This window comes from Dendrobates tinctorius, unplaced genomic scaffold, assembly GCF_039654945.1.
Source record: "Dendrobates tinctorius isolate UK_male_01 unplaced genomic scaffold, ASM3965494v1 ptg000102l, whole genome shotgun sequence".
Lineage (NCBI taxonomy): Eukaryota > Metazoa > Chordata > Amphibia > Anura > Dendrobatidae > Dendrobates > Dendrobates tinctorius.
The window spans coordinates 13,501,448-13,520,949 of NW_027361770.1; the positions used below are offsets into that span (position 1 = coordinate 13,501,448).

The window sequence follows — 19,502 nt, forward strand, 5'->3', positions numbered from 1 at the left end:
TGCACCTCAGACTGTCCAGGAGTTGGCAGATGCTTTAGTCCAGGTCTGGGAGCCGGGAGGAGATCCCTCAGGAGACCATCCGCCGCCTCATCAGAAGCATGCCGAGGCATTGTACAGTAGGGAGGTCATACAGGCACGTGGAGGCCACACACAATACTAAGCCTCATTTTGACTTGTTTTAAGGACATTACATTCCACTTTAATTTTGTATGACTCCAAATCCAGGCCTACATTGATTAATAAATTTGATTTTCCATTGATGACTTTTGTTGTCAGCACATTCAACTTTGTACAGAACAAAGTATTCAATGAGAATATTTCATTCATTCAGATGTAGGATGTGTTATTTGAGTGATCCCTTTATTTTTTGAGCAGTGTATATTTTAACCCTTCCATATTTCTTTATATATGTTTGTGTGTGTATGTGTATATACACTCACTGGCCACTTTATTAGGTACACCATGCTAGTAAGGGGTTGGACCCCCTTTTGCCTTCAGAACTGCCTCAATTCTTCGTGGCAGAGATTCAACAAGGTGCTGGAAGCATTCCTCAGAGATTTTGGACCATATTGACATGATGGCATCACACAGTTGGCGCAGATTTGTCGGCTGCACATCCCTGATGCGAATCTCCCGTTCCACCACATCCCAATGATGCTCTATTGGATTGAGATCTGGTGACTGAGGAGGCCATTTGAGTACAGTGAACTCATTGTCATGTTCAAGAAACCAATCTGAGATGATTCGAGCTTTATGACATGGCGCATTATCCTGCTGAAAGTAGCCATCAGATGTTGGGTACATTGTGGTCATAAAGGGATGGACATGGTCAGCAACAATACTCAGGTAGGCTGTGGCGTTGCAACGATGCTCAATTGGTACCAAGGGGCCCAAAGAGTGCCCAGAAAAAATTCCCCACACCATGACACCACCACCACCAGCCTGAACCGTTGATACAAGGCAGGATGGATCCATGCTTTCATGTTGTTTACGCCAAATTCTGACCCTACCATCCGAATGTCGCAGCAGAAATCGAGACTCATCAGACCAGGCAACGTTTTTCCAATCTTCTACTGTCCAATTTCGATGAGCTTGTGCAAATTGTAGCCTCAGTTTCCTGTTCTTAGCTGAGAGGAGTGGTACCCAGTGTGGTCTTCTGCTGCTGTAGCCCATCTGCCTCAAAGTTCGACGCACTGTGCGTTCAGAGATGCTCTTCTGCCTACCTTGGTTGTAACGGGTGGCAATTTGAGTCACTGTTGCCTTTCTATCAGCTCGAACCAGTATGCCCATTCTCCTCTGACCTCTGGCATCAACATGGCATTTCCGGCCACAGAACTGCCGCTCACTGGATTTTTTTTCTTTTTCGGACCATTCTCTGTAAACCCTAGAGATGGTTGTGCGTGAAAATCCCAGTAGATCAGCAGTTTCTGAAATTCTCAGACCAGCCCTTCTGGCACCAACAATCATGCCACGTTCAAAGGCACTCAAATCACCTTTCTTCCCCATACTGATGCTCGGTTTGAACTGCAGGAGATTGTCTTGACCATGTCTACATGCCTAAATGCACTGAGTTGCCGCCATGTGATTGGCTGATTAGAAATTAAGTCTTAACACACAGTTGGACAGGTGTACCTAATAAAGTGGCCAGTGAGTGTGTGTGTGTATATATATATATATATATATATATATATATATATATATATATATATATAATGGTGTATATAATTTTATTTACAAGTGTAAATTATTTTGTGTGACATAACTCTGTGGTTTAAGATGAAGATTAAGTTTGAAAATGCATTATTTTCGTTACATTTCTGATATTTTCACAAATAATCGCCAAAACTATCTTCCTAACTTTACCACTAACATGAAGTACAATTTGTCATGACAATACAATCTCAGAATCAGTGGAATTTATTAAGGGTTCCAGGTTATTACCTAATAAAGTGACACTGGTCTGAATTTTAAAAAAAATGGCCTGGTCATGAAGGTGAAAACAGGCTCTGGTGGTGTGAAAGGGTTAACAGTTTTTACATTATTTTAGCACAAAAACTTGTATATTTTGCAAAATGTTACAAAGTGTGAATTTTGCAACTTTTTAAAAAGATTCCTTTTTTAAAAACATCTGGAAAAGCAACATTAATGTAAAAATCTGAAAGTTATCTAAACCACAAAAGACAATTTAAAAAGAGGCAATCGTGTGATAAATTTGTCGCATATCTTAACGTCATTAATTGAGATGTTTTCACGTCAAAAAATTGGTGGAGATGCAATAATGAATCACGCAATAAGTAAATTATATTATTGCCATACTAAAGATTTATTGAACTATCCATTTTGTATGTTATGTATGTATGTATATATATACATTTATATTTCATTTTGATAGCTTTAAATGTACATTTTTATGCAATTCTTACATAGGCAGATACGTGTTCTCCAAAGCTAATGGAAGGCGATCAAATTGTGCTCATCAACGGACGTGATATCTCCGAGCACACACATGACCAAGTGGTTATGTTTATAAAAGCCAGCCGGGAGTCCCACACAAGGGAGCTTGCTCTACTAGTCAGGCGGAAAGGTAATTGTTTGGGCAGACTTTTGCCATTTGTATTATAACATTATTTTACTATTTATTACTATGTAAGGTTTGAAGACTTACTGTACTTTAATTGCTTAAAAATATATGAAGAAATGAATCACTGCAATGTTCTGAATGTATTTAGATAATAGTCATTGTCTGCTTGATTCATGGCAATTTCTTGAAGGTAGATAGATACAGTAGTTACAGTAGTTGCCAATGTGTGCTTAAGGGGAGTCCGACACCCCCAAAATACATTTTAAATGTGCTGTATATGATGTTGTAGGGGACCTAGCCCCTATAATAACCATACTAGCACTGTACCTGGAGCTGCTGTGCGTCTTCTCCTCCCTGTCTCCTTTCTTCTGATGCTCTCTACACACATACACCCAGAAGTGCAGAAAGGAGGAGAATATGCGCTAGCGGCGGCACATACGTCACCAGCATTGAGACCATGCAAATACAATAAGGGCTCAGACTGTGCAGTTTTACTACTTAATTACGTTAAAATGCCACCCGCAATCAATACAGGCATGACATATATACTTATCTTTGGTAGTTGCTGCCCCAGAACTGTAAATGTTGTCCTGTTAAAATGATTGAAAATAAATAATATGCATTTATTTTTCAGTTGTAAAGCCATTTGGAGAGCTGAAGTCAGGCGATGATGCAGACTATCAGGGTTTTCCACCAGTCATACTACCCACTGAGTACTGCGACACATTGCAGGGATCAATGGAGCAACTTACTAAAGGCCTCGAGACTGGAATAGTTCTCATTCAGTTTGAGGTTAATTTTATTTTTATTATTAATTTAAAATTGAACGATTTTCTTTTTCATGATTGCATTTTTTTCTCCTTGACATGCCAGGGAAATTATTCTCAATGTAAATGTTGTGCAAACTTCTGTAACGGACAAATAAGCTCGTGAGTGGAATTTGTGAATTCACAATAACATGGCACTGGTCACCGCTTTTTCAACATTTGCTTCACCACAAATTTTACTCGAGTGCTTTGTGGTGTAGGACACACTACAGCTCATTACACATGAGACAGCAGCTTCGCTGTGTCCTGACGCGCCGTTGTACTGCCCCAAGCCCAACCATTTTGGCCGAGCTAGCCAAAACTGAAGGAAATATGCCAAAAGTTTATGTTGTGCAAAAATGTTGCAAATTTTCAAAGCATTTTTTTCCAGAATTCTAGTGTAATTGCTGTGATCAATGGATGCCATTGTGTTTTCAGCTTGATTCTTTTCAGTCACGGACACCATTCTAGCTTGAGATATCTACAGTTCATGAATTGAAGCCATACAATGATAGTCAAACAGAATCAGGGCTATCCAGCTGTTGTAAATAAAGTGATTACAGTTAAAGGGAGTCTTTCAGCAGGTTTTTGCCATATGATCTCAGAGTTGCATTAAAAAGGGGCTGAAACCCTGATTCCAGTGTCACTTGCTGGTCTGCATGCTCTCATTTTGATAGAATCAATTTTCTCTGTTGCCGATCTAGCAGTGCTTAGAATCAGAGCTTGACGTGGCATGTTGCAGAGCTCATGAAGCTAACCCTACCCACACCAGGCTCTGTATGTATATAGTCTATTGACCTCAAGCTGCTTATCAAAGGGGCTTTATGAGACCACTTGACACGAGAGAGCTAATCTAGTCAGTGATAATGTCCTGGTGATTAAAACAGTCATTGTATAAAAACCACACACAGCCTAATGAGTGATACATCCCTGAATCTGTATATCAGCCCCGTACATAATGCTCTCCTCAGATTACATAGCAAAAACTTGCTAACAGATTCCGTTTAACCCCTTTCCAACATGCCCAGTATATGTACGCCGCTGAGTTCCCGCAAACCGCTGTACATATACTTCCTGACCATCGCGCGTGCTCACGCTGACCGCCGCCTATATCAAGTGCGGATGTCAGCTCTGTGTGAGAGCTGACACCCTGCAGCAATGCTTATGATCGATGCTAGCACCGATTGCGAGTTTTTGACATCGACATCGATGGGCATCGCAGAGTGAGGGAACGCTATATCTATTGCCCTACAATGCAAAAGCATTGTAGAATATTAGCTCAATGCTCAGTCAGTGGAAAGCTGATGTCACATACTGACAAGCTTAAAAAAAAAAAAATTCTAAAAATATTTTAAAAAATCTCCCAAAAAATGTTAATTCAATAAATATGTTTATTTATGTAAAAATAAAGAAGAAAAGTACACATATTTGGTATCGACACATCTGGAACAACCCGACATATAAAACTCTCCCACTAGTTAACCCCTTCAGTGAACACCGTAAAAAAAAATAAATAAGGCAAAAAGTGGAATAAAACGCTATCAAAAAGACAAATGTAAATAAAAATGGTATATCTGAAAACATCATCTTGTTCCGCAAAAAACAAGTCACCAAATGGCTCAATCAGCGGAAAAATAAAGAAGTTATAGCTCTCAGATTAAAGTAATGAAAAAATAATAATTTTTTCTATAAAACAGTTTTTATTGTGTAAAAGCACCAAAACATAAAAAAAATAAATGTGATATCTCTGTAATCATACTAATCTGAAGAATAAATCTGCCTTATCAATTTTACCAGACGTGGAATGGCATAAAAAAAATCCTGGATTTCTGGTTTTTGTTAAGGCCTGTTTCACACATCAGTTTTTTCCCATCAGTCAAGATCCGCCAATTTTTGTAAAAAACGGATCTGCCAAAAAAGGGGCGGATCAGTTTTTTTCAACCATAGACTTACATTATTGGCGGATCCTGACTGACGGTCTTCCGTCACACACGTTATTGTACGGATCCGCCAAGATTTTAGCGGCACCCGGGCGGATGAGACGGACCCTGCAACGTTTTTTGCAGTGACGGTCCGCTATTTTCACTCCGGGAGGGAATTTACCCCTTGACTACCATCCCGGGAGCTGCTAAAATCTCTCTCCCAATATCTCCTCTCGGCCATCTCTGCAATGCCGCGAGATTGCGCCGATATCTTCTCGCGGCCATCTCTGCAATGCCGCGAGATCGCGCCAATCTCTTCTCGCGCCCATCTCTGCAATCGGGAGCGGGTTCCTTTAAATTCTAACCTTCCCCGGATCCGTCCATCCGCCACTCCGGTGACACCCGTTGCTGTCAGTCCGCCTACGGATCCGTTTTCCGCTATTTTGGCGGATTTCGACTGACCTTAAAAACTGATGTGTGAAACAGGCCTTATTCTGCCCTTCAAATATCAGAATAGAAAGCGATCAAAAAATGTAATTTGTCCAAAAATAATACCAACAAAAACAGTCAACTTATCCTTTGAAAAACAAGCTCTCACATGACTGTCAGCCAAAACATAGAAAAATGATAGCTGGCATAATATGGGGATGCAAAAACTTTTTTTTTTTTCAATAAAAAGTGTCTTGTAGTGCGTGACAGCAGCCAAGCATAAAAAATTCATTTACAGGTGCTTCTCACTAAATTAAAATATCATTAAAAATTTAATTTATTTCAGTTCTTCAATACAAAAAGTGAAACTCACATATTCTATAGAGTCATTACACACAGAGTGATCTATTTCAAGTGTTTATTTCTGTTTATGTTGATGACTATGGCTTACAGCCAATGAAAACCCAAAAGTCATTATGTCAGTAAATTAGAATACATTATAACACCAGCTTGAAAAATCATTTTAAAATCCAAAATTTTGGACTGCTGAAATGTATGTTCCATAAATGCACTCAGTATTTGATTGGGGAGCTTTTTGCATCAATTACTGTATCCATGTGGCGTGGAATGGAGGTGATCAGCCTGTGGCACTGCTGAGGTGTTATGGAAGCCCAGGTTGCTTTGATAGCAGCCTTCAGCTCATCTGCATTGTTGGGACTGATGTCTTCCATCTTCCCCTTGACAATGCCCCATAGATTATCTATGTGGTTAAGGTCAAGGGAGTTTGCTGGCCAATCAAGCACAGTGATACTGTTGTTTTTAAACCAGGTATTGGTACTTTTGGCAGTGTGGATAGGTGCCAAGTTCTGCTGGAGAATTAAATTTCCATCTCCAAAAAACTTGTCCGCAGAGGGAAGCATGAAGTACTCTAAAATTTCCTGGTAGACAGCTGTGCTAACTTTGGTCTTAATAAAACACTGTGGACCTACACCAGCAGATGACATGGCTCCCTAAACCATCACTGAAAACAACACCTTGGACCACGGAGCAACAGTTTAGGTTTTTTTGATAATATTTTCATTTAGTGAGACGCACTTGTAAATCTGGTATTACTGTAATCGCACCGACCCAAAAATAGTCACCTAATCACTTATACTGCACGAGGAATGGCATAAAAAATAAATAAAACCTATTCACCTGCTCTTGGTTTTTTTCATTCTGCCTCCCAAAGATCACAGTAAGGCTCAGCTTGCATTTATCCTGTGCTCTGCACTGAGCGCTTACTCCTGGGTTACTGTATAAGTCTCTGAAATGCGTGATTCAGATGGACCCCTGGCGGAAGATTCCCTATAATGAGGAAGATGGAGTCGCTGTGGATGCCGTCTGTCCTTTGATCCGGCGGTTTCCATCTTTTTAGACATCCATAAAAGCGTGACCTGACACAGTTTTGTGCACTTTTGAATAGGGCACCACTGAACAGAGGCCAGACGGAGTCAAGAGTAACTTTGCTGCCTTGTTATAGTGAACGTATTTCTAGTTTCCAAAATGGGGTCACTTGTGGGGGTTTTTCCACTGTTTAGGAGCTCTCCATATGCGACATAACACCCGCAGACCACTCCAGCAAAGTCTGCATTCCAAAACATCACTCCTTCCTTTCAGAGCCATACGGTGCGCCCAACAGTAGTTTTCCCTCACATGTGGGATATCGGTTTACAATTGCACAAAACATTTTTGGGTCCATTTTCTCCTGCAATCCTTGTGAAAATGAAAAACAATTTGGGCTGAGAACATTTTTGGGGAAAAATGTTGATTTTTTTTTTTTTTTTATTTTCACAGCTCAACATTATAAACTTTTGTGAAGGACCTATAGGTTCAAGGTTTCACCACACATCTAGATATGATGGGGTTAGTTTCCATAATGCTTTCACTTGGGGCTGTTGGGCTAGTTTTCACTGTTTAGGCACATCAGAAGCTCTCCAAACCTGACATGGTGCCAGCTACTTATTCCAGCAAATTTGCATTGAAAAAGTCAAATGGCGCCTCTTCCCTTCTGAACAGTCTGCCTACTCCAGCAAAATCTGCATTCCAAAATGTCACTCCTTCCTTTCTGAGCCCTGCCGTGCACCCAAACAGTAGTTTTCCTCTACATATTGGGATCGGCGTACTCGGGAGAAATTGCACAACAAATTTTGAGGTCCATTTTCTACTGTAACCCTTGTGACAACAATAAACCTTTGAGTCTAAAGTAAACATTTTTGTGAAAAAGTTAAATGTTCATTTTTTCCTTCCACATTGCTTCTGTTACTGGGAAGCACCTGAAGGGTTAATGTACTTCTTGAATTTGGTTTTGAGCACCTTGAGCGGTGAAGATTTTAGAATGTTTTCACTTTTGAGTATTTTCTGTCATATAGACACTTCAAAGTCATTTCAAATGTGATGTGTTCCCTAAAAAAATGGTTTTGTAAATTTTTAGTTGTAAAAATGAGAAATCTCTGATTAACTTTTAACTTCCTAACAAAAAAAAGTTGTTTAAAAAATTCGGCTGATGTAAAGTAGATATGTGGGAAATGTTATTTATTAACTATTTTGTGTGAAACAGCTCTCTAAGGGCATGAAAAATGTAAAGTTTGAAAATTCCTAAATTTTCTCCAAATTTAAAAAATTTTTCAATTTTTTTCACAAGCGCAAGTCATATGGAAGAAATTTTACCACTATCATAAAGTACAATATGTCACGAAAAAACAGTCACATTATCCATGGAATTTGCTGAAGCGTTCCATAGTTAATACCAGATAAAGTGATGTTGGTCAGAAATATAAAATTTTGCCTGGTCATGAAGGTGAAAACAGGTTCAAGTGTGAGTGAAGGTGTTAAATATACGTACCATACATCTGTCTTCATGGAGCCTGACAAAGACTTTTGATCTGTATACATGCTCCAAGGTTGGAGAGAATATCTTTCCTAATATTTTATCTCTTTCAGTTTTCTTTTTCTTGTTTCTTGAACCCGATATAGAATTAGAAAATGTTGCTAAAAAAAATATTCCTACAGCCATAGAAAGTACTATAACTATGACTTTTTTAAACCTACCTCTTTAATTTTTTAAACCTAATCACTTTATTGAAACCTGCCTCACAGTTTTAGAAGCTCTGGGATATAGAATAATACATATCTTCCAACCGTCCCGGATTCAGCAAGACTGTCTCAAATTGAGGGCTCAGTCTCGCAGTCCCGGCACGTCAGGTCTTTATCCTGACTTCTAATACTCACCTCTCTCCGAGTCATTATCGCTTCCCATGGTCCTTTCTCTATGAGGAGGCAGGGATGCATCTCTCTGCTCTGAGAAAAATGAGAGACACTGAATGTCTGGTCTGTTCGGTATGAAGAGATCCAGGATAGAGTCAGTCTGTGATGCCAAGAGATGAGAGAATCTGTAATAAGAGGGAATGGTCGTCTGTGTCAAAAGCGGACGACAGGTCCAGGAAGAAGACAGAGTAGTGTTTCTTGGATTTTGCGGTTGGGAGGTCATTGGAGACTTTAGTCAGGGCAGTTTCAGTGGAATGATACAGTCGGAAGCCAGATTGTAAAAGGTCAAAGAGAGAGCAGAAAGTGTGAGTACAGTTCAAGGTGGACGTGTGTTGTTCCAGTAGTTTTGAGACATAGGGGAGAAGTGATATGGGGCGATAGCTAGACACAGAGGATGGGTCAAGGAAGGGCTTTTTGAATATGGGTGTGGTTGAGGAATGTTTGAAGCATGAGGGGAAAGCACCAGTTGTTAGTGATAACTTGAAGAAATGGGTTACGGTTGAGATGAAGACTGTGGTGAGGATTGGGGTAAGGTGTGACTGGATCAAGGTCAAGTGCACAGGGTGGTGAGATGTGATCTTGAGAGTAGAGAGGAAACTAGTTAAAGTTTTAGGTTACAGTCACAGTTTCTTATCTTTTTGCCTCAGAGGAAATCAATTTGTGTCTGATGCCTTTAATTCCATGTGTAGTATAAAACACTAGAGTTAAAAAGCCCACCTATATTTTATGTGTGGAAAGTGAATATTTTACCTGTGACTGTTAAAACATATCTGCATTACATGCAAACCACTTTTAATTTTATCATCATTTATGTTTTACAGCAATTATATCGGAAGAAACCAGGCCTTGCTATTATTTGTGCAAAGACTGGTCAAAATATGGATAAAAACCGATATAAAGATGTATTGCCCTGTGAGTATGTATACCAAATTCTATCATTTTAGAAAAAAATACAAACAATTCAATTCTCCAGATATGTATAACGCATTCTTCAGAATAGCCTGTTCTGCTCCCATGAATGTGTTGTATTATCAAAATGCTTTAAATGGATTCTATCAGCTATACAGCTTCTTTCAATACATATTATCATATTAAGGAATATGCATGTCATAGAGGGGCCACTCCTTTTTTGCAACCCCCTTTAAGGCTGTGTGCACACGGTGCGGTTTCTGCTGCGTTTCCGCAGCGGTTTTGCCGCTGCGGAAACGCAGCAGTTCCGCTGACCAAGTACAGTACAATGAAACCCTATGGGGTTTCAAAAACGCTGTGCTGACGGTGCGTTTTTTCCCGCGCGGTTTTGCTGCGGTTTACAAACCGCAGCATGTCAATTGTTTGTGCGGTTTCCGCAGCGGTTTCATATCTCTACCATAGTAGAGGTGTGAAACCGCAGGGCAAAACCGCAGACCAAAACGCAGGAAAACCGCAGGTCACTTTACCTGCGGTTTTACCTGCGTTTCCGCGCGGAAAAAACCGCAGCGGAATCTGCAACGTGTGCACATAGCTTAATAGTAAAATGGGATCTGTCATCTGATAACAAATACAAACTGCATACAACATCGAATATATCTCTTATACCTGATAAGGCTGGTATACTTACTTTGAAAATCCATGTCAAAATGGCTATACAAATCTGATATTGCCCCCTTTACAATGCAGCCAATTTCAGTTTTTGTGTTTTCATTCTTTTCTTCCCAGAGCCATACATTTTTTATTTTTCTGTCCACACAGACATATGAGGACTTGTTTTTGTGGGATGAGTTGTACTTGTGAATTACACCATTCATTTTACAATATAGTGTATTGGAAAACGTGGAAAAAATTTCAAGTGGGGCGAAATTGTGAAAAAAAAAAATGCAATTCTGACATTGTTTTTTGGGAATTGCTTTTACAGTGTACTTTTTGTGGCAAGATTAAACTTGCAATATGATTTTGTTTATCAATCCGATTACAGCAATACCAAACATTTTTATTATTATTTTTGTGCTGAAAAAAAATCTGAAGTTTTTAAAAAAATATTTTTGGGATTGTGTTGCAATTTTCCAAGACCCATAACATTTTTCATTTTTTGGTCAGTGGAGCTGTGTGACCGCTTGCTTATTTTTTGCGGGTCGAGACAACGTTTTTATTGATACTAATTTGCAATAGATTTGGTGCTTTGATCTCTTGTTACAGCATTTTTTGTGGTATTGCAGCGACTAAAGCTTAATTTTGGTATTCTTAATTTTTTTTTGTTTATAGTGTTTAGCCATCTGGTTAATTTTATTCTTTTGATAGATCAGACTTTTCTGATTGTGGTGATATCATAAATATGTTTTTTTATTATCTTTATTTTTAATTGGAGAAAAAAGGGGTGATGTGAACTTTTATAGTTTTTTTTTTTTTTTAAATTTCATATTTTTTAAAACATTTTTTTAACTTTTCACTATATTTGTTAGACTCCTTAGGAGACCTGAAGCTGCAATCCTCTAATTTATTGTGCTATATACAGCAATGCCACAGTAATGCTAAGAGTTACACAGCAGCATTTAACAGGTTAACAATTGTGGGTTCCAATCCGCCCCACCGGCGATTGTTAGAGGCAGGTCCTGGCTGTAGCACACAGCCATACGGCGTATGTTGTGAAGGTGTTAAAATATGTATTGTATTGAGTCCAGCTAAATAGTGAGAGAGCTCACAAGTCAAAGTGTATTCAGTCTCTGGCCATCCATTACCTGACTGGCAGCTTCACATTGTACTAAGCAGTGTGAGATTTCAGCAGTAGCTGGGTGGAGAGACACCGTGGAGCTGTCTGGTTAGTTGAGTGAAGAATGAGTTTAAACATTCAAATTATGCAATCATTCTGACATGGCTTTACAAAGTAAGGGGCCAATTAAATATGATTATGTAGATAGTTTTGTAAAATCTGGTGACTGATCTGCTTTAAGTGGCCTTATATAGATGAGAGGGTGCTCAGTTGTGTTAAATAATAAACCTTTGTAATTAACGGGGTATTCTCAAAATCTCAGACTGCTTTAATTAGTTAGACAGCATGGAAATAAGCAAGCTTTCAACTGGCTTGCTTTATCTATCTGCTGTAGTCCTCATACAATACAATGAGTGCTTTTAGGCTGAGTGCAGACGGAGTTTTGAGCCCTGCGGATTTTTCCGTGCAGAATGGAAGAAAACCGCAGGTCAAATGACCTGCTTTTTCCTGCGGATTTCTTCCATTTTTCACGCGGTTTTCATGCGGTTTTTGTGCGGTTTTCCATTGCGGGTTTCCCCCTGCGGATTTGGTGACAGGGGAGATGGAAAACCGCACAAAAGAAGTAACATGCTGCGGATTTTGTACCGCGGAAAAATCTGCAGCGTCTGCACAGCGTTTTTTTTTTTTTACATTCATTTTAAAGCTACTGTACATCACAATGCGGATATGCAACGTTTCTGCGCGGTAAAATCCGCTACGGAACCGCTGCAAATCTGCATCATGTGCACATGGCCTTATACTTTATAGTGTACAGGCTGGCTTCCGTTGAGCTTGACCTCCAGACCCTGGCACAGAGTGAGCAGCAGTTACATTCCAGGAGGGGAGTTGACTCTTAAAATCCCAGTCAGCTCCAGTCCATTGATTTTTATACAGCAGTTATTTGTCCTCCTCATCCTCTCAGCTTCTGAAAAGACTTGGTATTTAATCACAACCCACCAGCTTTCATAGCCGGTCTCCTAATCATGGCTGTGTCCAGAGCTGTGTGCTTGTTCGAACGCTGTGTTAGCTCTATGTGTAAATAAAGTGATAATAGTGCAGTCTCCAGAAGAAACTATTGATGGCTGAATGTGGTATAGCAGAACTTCTGCTGAGTGGTCTACTTCTACTAATATTGCAGCTCTGCTTATCAGAGCTATCACTCAAGAAGGATAATCCGCTCTTCTAGGAACCTTGAAGTAAGGGCCCCGTTACACGTATCAATGTTCCAGCGATCCCACCAACGATCCGACGTGGATGGGATCGCTGGGACATAGTTAGCTGATCGCTGATGAGCTGTCACATAGAGAGACCCACCAGCAATCAGGACCAGCGACGCTGGGAGCTGGTTTCCAATGTAAACAGTGGGTATCTGAGAGCCGCGCGGCTCTTAGATACCTGCTGTTTACATTGGAAACCAGCTCCCAGCGTCACTGATCGCTGGTCTCTCGCTGCCACACACAGAGATGCGCGCTGGCCAGCTGGAGACCAACGATCAAAAAACTGCCCAGGACGTTCCAGCGCGATCAGCGATACCCGGCAGGGGGGGGGGGGGGGGCGGTCGCTGATCCATGTCACACACAGCAATCTCGCTGGCGAGATCGCTGTGACGTAAAAAAAATCATCGATCTCGCTGGCGATTTCGCTGTGTGTGACAGGGCCTTAAGGAAACTAAAGAGACTGCATTGCTCTGAGCTGCTCAAGAGACAGCTTGAGGATACCATTTTAAGTAATAGTTACAGATCCTCTGTTCTAAATACCATCCAGTGTATGATTCATATGTTGGTCAACATAAGTTATGTATTGTTCTGCAGGTTTTAATATGATTTATAGGCTTAATTTATTTTAATTTGTTTTATAGATAGTCTAAATAAGTCTATTTTCATGCTGTGTTCGACCCCTCCTGTGATAAGCAGCTCACTGTCTATAGATAATACATATACAGAGCCTGGCGTAGATGGGGTTAGCGGTCTTGGCACTGCTGCATTGTACATCTAAGAACTCTGTGTCAGAGCGGCCGCACCCAGTAAACTAAGTGATACATCATTGGGTTCAGGGTCTCTTTGTTTACATCATGCTACTTTTACATTAGGCAGCAAAACCTGCTGGCAGATTCCCTTTAATGAAAAGTTTATAGAATAGCACAACTCAATGAGGATTTCATATTAGAATTCTTGGCCAAACCAGAGAAAATAGGGTGTGTGATGAGGGCAAAGGTTAAAAAAAAAAATATTCTACAGAAACTACCAAATAATGCAAAAGACATAAATTATGTTCAATATGGCACATATAAAACAAGACATTGCACATGAGTTTCAATGATACCCACTTAATGTCCTGCACAGACATCCTTCACCCTACAAACATTCAATAATAAGAAACCTACTAGACTGTTTTCTTGATCCCTTAATGACCAGGCTACTTTGGCCTCAATGTCCATACATGTATTTTTCTTTTTGATTTTCATTGTCACATTCTAGGAGCCCAAACTTTTTTATTTTGTCATCGACATAACTATATAAGGGCTATTTTTTTTTACAGAAATAAGTTGTATTTGTCAGAGTGCTCTCCCTCTGTTGCACAGCTTTTATGCAGGGGTCACTGCTGAGTTAATTGAGCCGCTGTAAACATTGTCAGCGCTCGCTCGATCCCTTCTGTTGTAAGACAGTGAGAGCTGCAAGACCACTGCCACAGGGTGAATAATCACTGCCTTCCACGTGCTAATGGAGAATCGTATGTCTATTATCACCTGAAAAGGTAGTGATATTATGTTAAGCGGTCAAAGAGATAGTAGGAAAGAACATACAAGTATATCCAAGGCAACGTAATAACAGTAAGTAAATACAAAAGTAAATTCAATACAATACTATTAGACTTAGGGGCATGTTAACTAATGTTATATCACCATTGGTGGCCTACTCAGGGGTTAAGTAATTGCTTTTGGCATAACTTGTGGAACTATGAAGAAGCCACAACTCGTAGTGTTTTGCAGAGTGAGCGGCTCCCGTGAGTAAACTTAGATGTGTGATCGGTCACCGACTATTTAGTTAGGGAGTGTTAGATAGAAGTCGCAGCATATCCAAGAAGATTCCTGTTACTGAGTCTACCCATGGACTGATGGAGATTGTGTGAGCTCCTGTATATCGAGGGTCTGATAAAAATATGAATGCCATAGAAGAGCTATGTGAAATACTACTGGAACTGGTCTGAATCTTCACCTGCATTTGAATCAGAGTATTTGGTGACCTAGAAAGCTGATTAAATCCAGTGCCTGGACATCAGAATAACAACTCCAGTTGTTTACTGTTGAGTATATTCTGTCAGGGTGTCCGCTCTGAGTGCTCGCAAAGAGGACAGTGCACTGTGTACATATTGTTTTTGTTTAAGTGATTTGTCGTGTAAATATATATATATATATATATATATATATATATATATATATATATATATATATATATATATATATATATACATATTTCAAGGGGAAAACAGGGTACCCGGAATCTATTGTAATTAAGGCGGGAGTAATATTATATACCTAAGAGGACCATGTTTCATGGTCACGATAGAACCCCATATAGGTCCTGTACCGGATAAGGGAGGGAGTGGCAATATTTTGGGGTAGTCTTTCTCCTGTCCGTAAAGCTGGCACTTGGGATCTTTCAAGCTGCATAATTTGTAATGTGTGGTTTGTGATTGTAGTGACCCATATTTTGTTGGGAAGTAAAATCCTGTTTTCTCCTTCGCCTCATTGGGGGACACAGATACTGTGGGTGTATGCTTCTGCCGCTAGGAGGCTGACACTAAGTGAAAAAAAGAGGTTAGTTCCTCCTCCGCCGTATACACCCTCGCCCCTATTGCGGGCGGAAATCAGTTTTTTACTTAGTGTCCATGGAGACACACGTCTGGTTTTTTCTCCAGACTTTTTTCGTCTGTTTCCATGAAGATGTGACGGGCAATGGATCCTATTGAAAGGGTCCGATTTCCCCAAATCAACAATGGGCGAGCACGTGCGAGTGTCCCTCCACGTATCCTCTTCCGCGTCGTGGGACACAATGCCGGACTTAGCTCTGACCACCCCTAGGTATTGAAACAATGGGCTGTACAGAGGCACAAGACTAGTCCGTGCGGCCCCCACTGCTCCACCAATGCTTAGACTGCGGTGCTGCAAGGTGGCGGACGGTCCCTCTCCTCACCCCCTGAAGGGTGTAAATGGAGCTAGGGTGCCTGCACCGTCCTATTTTATCAAGGCCCCCTCACATACCTGCGCTCAGGCTGAAGAGGATCATCGGTGAGGAGAGGGTCTGGGAGGGCTCCTGCAAAGATCTCAGGGCTGGAGTCCCCAGCTGGCGGAAGCCACCGTCCATGCAAGGCTGAGGGTGGCTGGATCCGTCAGGCGGCGCCGCGCAGTTAGTGGCGCCATGTTTTTTGTGTACCGTGCCGCACGGTCGGGTAGGGGAAAAATTGAGGCCGGAGCTAGGCCGCGGCCGGAAGTTCCGCCCCTGGGGCCGCGCATCACTCCCGGTGGCTTCCCACAGCTGGTGGCGCGCGATTTGAAGGAAGCAGCCAGGACGGGGGGGCGCAGTATGTGCTGATAGAGAGGCCACGCTACAGGGAAAACGAGGTGCTACCTCCTCCCCACATCCCCAGCAGCGGACAGATACAGCATGTCCGAAAAAGCAAAGACGCACACGTTGTTTTACGCTGCATGCATCTCTTGTCAGGCTGCGTTTCCGCGGGCGCAGAGCAAGCGATTATGCGAAGCCTGCAAATCCAAACGCACCCAGGAGCCCTCCCCTGCGACCGTGACCAATGTGTCAAATCCTCTGGAGTTGGCCCTATCACTGTCACAGTCCATGGCGTCACTTAAGAGAGCAATAGAGTCCCTTCAGGCCCCAGATAGAGGCAGGGACAATGGCTCGCCGGCCTTAGAGGGAGCCTCCACCTCACAAAAGCCTCCGTCCTGCAGGGGCCGCTCTCACTCCAGGCAGACCCGGAGGAAACGAATCCACACGGTGTCGCCCAGTCCATCCGGTGCCTTGGCATCCGTAAGCTCTGCTTCTCGTTCCCCGTCACCAGTGGTTGATAGCAAGCAGACCTCAGATTGCGACTCAGACGAGCCCCTTGACCTGGACACTCCAGGGTCACGTGAAACAGTGGACAGCCTCATAGAAGCCGTCAATCAGACCCTGGAGATTGAGGATGATCCCGCAGCGGCTATGGGGCATAAAGTGGCATTTAAGCGAGTGAAGCGCCCGCACAGAATTTTTTCCTCTCACCCGGAGTTTGAGGACATAGTGCAGCGGCACAGAGAACGTCCAGACAGGCGTTTCTCGGGTCAAAAGACACTCGAAACAAGGTATCTGTTTGCTCCGGACCTCTGTAAAAGATGGATGGAATCCCCGATTGTGGATCCTCCGGTTTCGCGCCTAGCCACTAAGACCCTGCTATCCGTCCCTAGTGTTTCCTCGATTAAGGATTCCACGGATCACCATATAGAGAGCTTAGCTCGCTCAGTATATGAGGCGTCAGGGTCAGCGCTCGCCCCCTCATTCGCAGCAACTTGGGTAGCCAAGGCTATGATATCATGGTCAGAAACATTAAACAAGTTCGCGCAGGAGCAGGATCTACCTGCAGAGATTTCGGAGGTCCCAGATCAGATGGCGATGGCCGGACACTATGTAATCAATGCGTCTTTGGATGCGGCCAATTGCTCGGCACTTGCTGCCGCTAATGCAAATTCTATCAGAAGAGCCCTATGGTTAAGGACATGGCGAGCCAATTCTTTTTCTAAGAAGTCCTTGACTTCCCTGCCTTATCAGTGCGGCCGCCTATTTGGGGAGAAGTTGGATCAACTTATCTCTGACTCCACAGGCGGAAAGAGTGGGTTTCTCCCTCAACAAAAGGTCAAACCGCTTTTTCATCACCCATTTCAGGCACGTTTTCGGGCTTTTCGCAACACCGGGTGGACTACAGCGACCAATTCCGCCGCCTCAGGCCGCCCCAACTAGGATAGGGAGCGGCAGGTCTCATATAGAGCCAACCCATTGGGGAGAATGCGTACTCAGCAGCCCAGATCGAGGGGATCCAGATTCCAAAGATCATCGGCCAAATGACTCGAGGCCTTTACCAGACGACACCAGCAAGGTGGGCAGCCGCCTACTCTGGTTTTTCCACGTCTGGGCCAGTGTCGCTCACGATGCGTGGGTAAAGGAATTGGTGGCCTCAGGTTGCAAAATAGAATTTGTCAGATACCCTCCAAGACGGTTTTTTCTTTCCCGGCTTCCCAGGGTAGATGCCCAGGCAAGGGCTCTATTGGGAGCCATCAAATCGCTCCAGCACAACGGAGTCATTGTTCCAGTGCCGGAACACGAAAAAAATCAGGGGTTCTATTCCAACCTTTTTGCGGTTCCCAAAAAGGACGGGTCTGTCAGGCCTGTTTTGGACCTGAAGCTTCTGAACAAATTCATCAGGATCAGACATTTCTGGATGGAGTCTCTCCGGTCAGTCATATCGGCCATGGAGCAGGGAGAATACTTGGCCTCAATAAATATCCAGGACGCATATTTGCATATTCCCATTTTTCCTTCTCATCAGCGGTTTCCACGCTTCACCATCAGCGATCTACATTTTCAGTTCGTAGCACTACCCTTCAGGCTAGCCACGGCTCCCAGAGTGTTCACAAAGGTTATGGCAGTTGTCAAGGCCATACTGCATTCTCGAGGCATAGTCGTCTTGCCTTTTTCTGGACGACCTCTTGGTCAAAAGCCCTTCAATACGGGCATACCAGGAAAATGTCAACATCACGCTAGATACTCTTACCCGCTTAGGGTGGTTGGTCAAAGCGAAGAAGTCATCCCTTGTGCCAGCTCAAAAGATCTCTTTCCTAGGAATGATTCTCGACACTCGCCGAGGGTTGGTAATTCTCCCTCAGGAAAAGGTGCTAGCGCTCCGGTATGGAGTCCGGACACTTCGTCAACCAGTCCCTCATACCATCCGATCCGGGATGAGGAGTCTAGGGAAAATGGTGGCAGCAATGGAAGCGGTACCATTCGCCCAGTTCCATCTTCGCCCCCTGCAGCATGCCCTTTTGTCAGCTTGGGACAAGAATCCCTGCACGCTTTCAAGTCAGGCAGTCCATCGGATGTTGGTTAACCAGTTCCTCTCTGACCCAGGGGAAACCTTTCCCCCCAGACCATTGGTTGGTGATGACAACCGACGCCAGTCTCCTCGGCTGGGGAACGGTGTTTCGCCACCACACGACCCAGGGACGGTGGTCGGCACAGGAGGCACGCCTCCCGATCAACTTATTGCAGATACGAGCAATTCGGCTGGCTCTGCAAAAGTTTCATCACTTTCTAGCAGACCGCCCTGTCCGGATTCAATCGGACAACGCCACGGCGGTGGCTTACATAAATCACCAAGGGGGCACCCGCAGCAGAGCAACCATGCACGAGGTGGGGCACGTTCTGCAGTGGGCCGAAGCAAACCACTCGGTGATTTCGGCTGTCCACATCCCGGGCGTGGAAAATTGGGCGGCAGACTTTCTCAGCCGGCAGGGTCTTGCGTCCGGAGAGTGGTCTCTACATCCCGAAGTCTTCCGGCAGATTTGTCAGCTGTGGGGAACTCCGGATGTGGACCTGATGGCGTCCAGAGTGAACGCCAAGGTGCCCACATATGTCGCTCGGGCCAGGGACCTGCAGGCAATCGCTGTGGATGCTTTGGTTCTGCCATGGAAC

The 19,502-nt window shown here is 42.9% G+C and overlaps 1 protein-coding gene across 5 annotated transcripts in view; it reads left to right on the forward strand.

Annotated features, from left to right (window-relative positions):
- The window catches only part of PTPN3 (protein tyrosine phosphatase non-receptor type 3), a 442,179-nt gene that overhangs the window by 376,965 nt on the left and 45,712 nt on the right, over positions 1–19,502 (forward strand). For all 5 annotated transcript variants that reach the window (XM_073587741.1, XM_073587742.1, XM_073587740.1 and 2 more), the window contains 3 exons: positions 2,428–2,584; positions 3,216–3,373; positions 9,866–9,956. In XM_073587741.1, the coding sequence (XP_073443842.1) occupies positions 2,428–2,584; positions 3,216–3,373; positions 9,866–9,956 (406 nt within the window). The remainder of the gene's footprint in view (positions 1–2,427; positions 2,585–3,215; positions 3,374–9,865; positions 9,957–19,502) is intronic.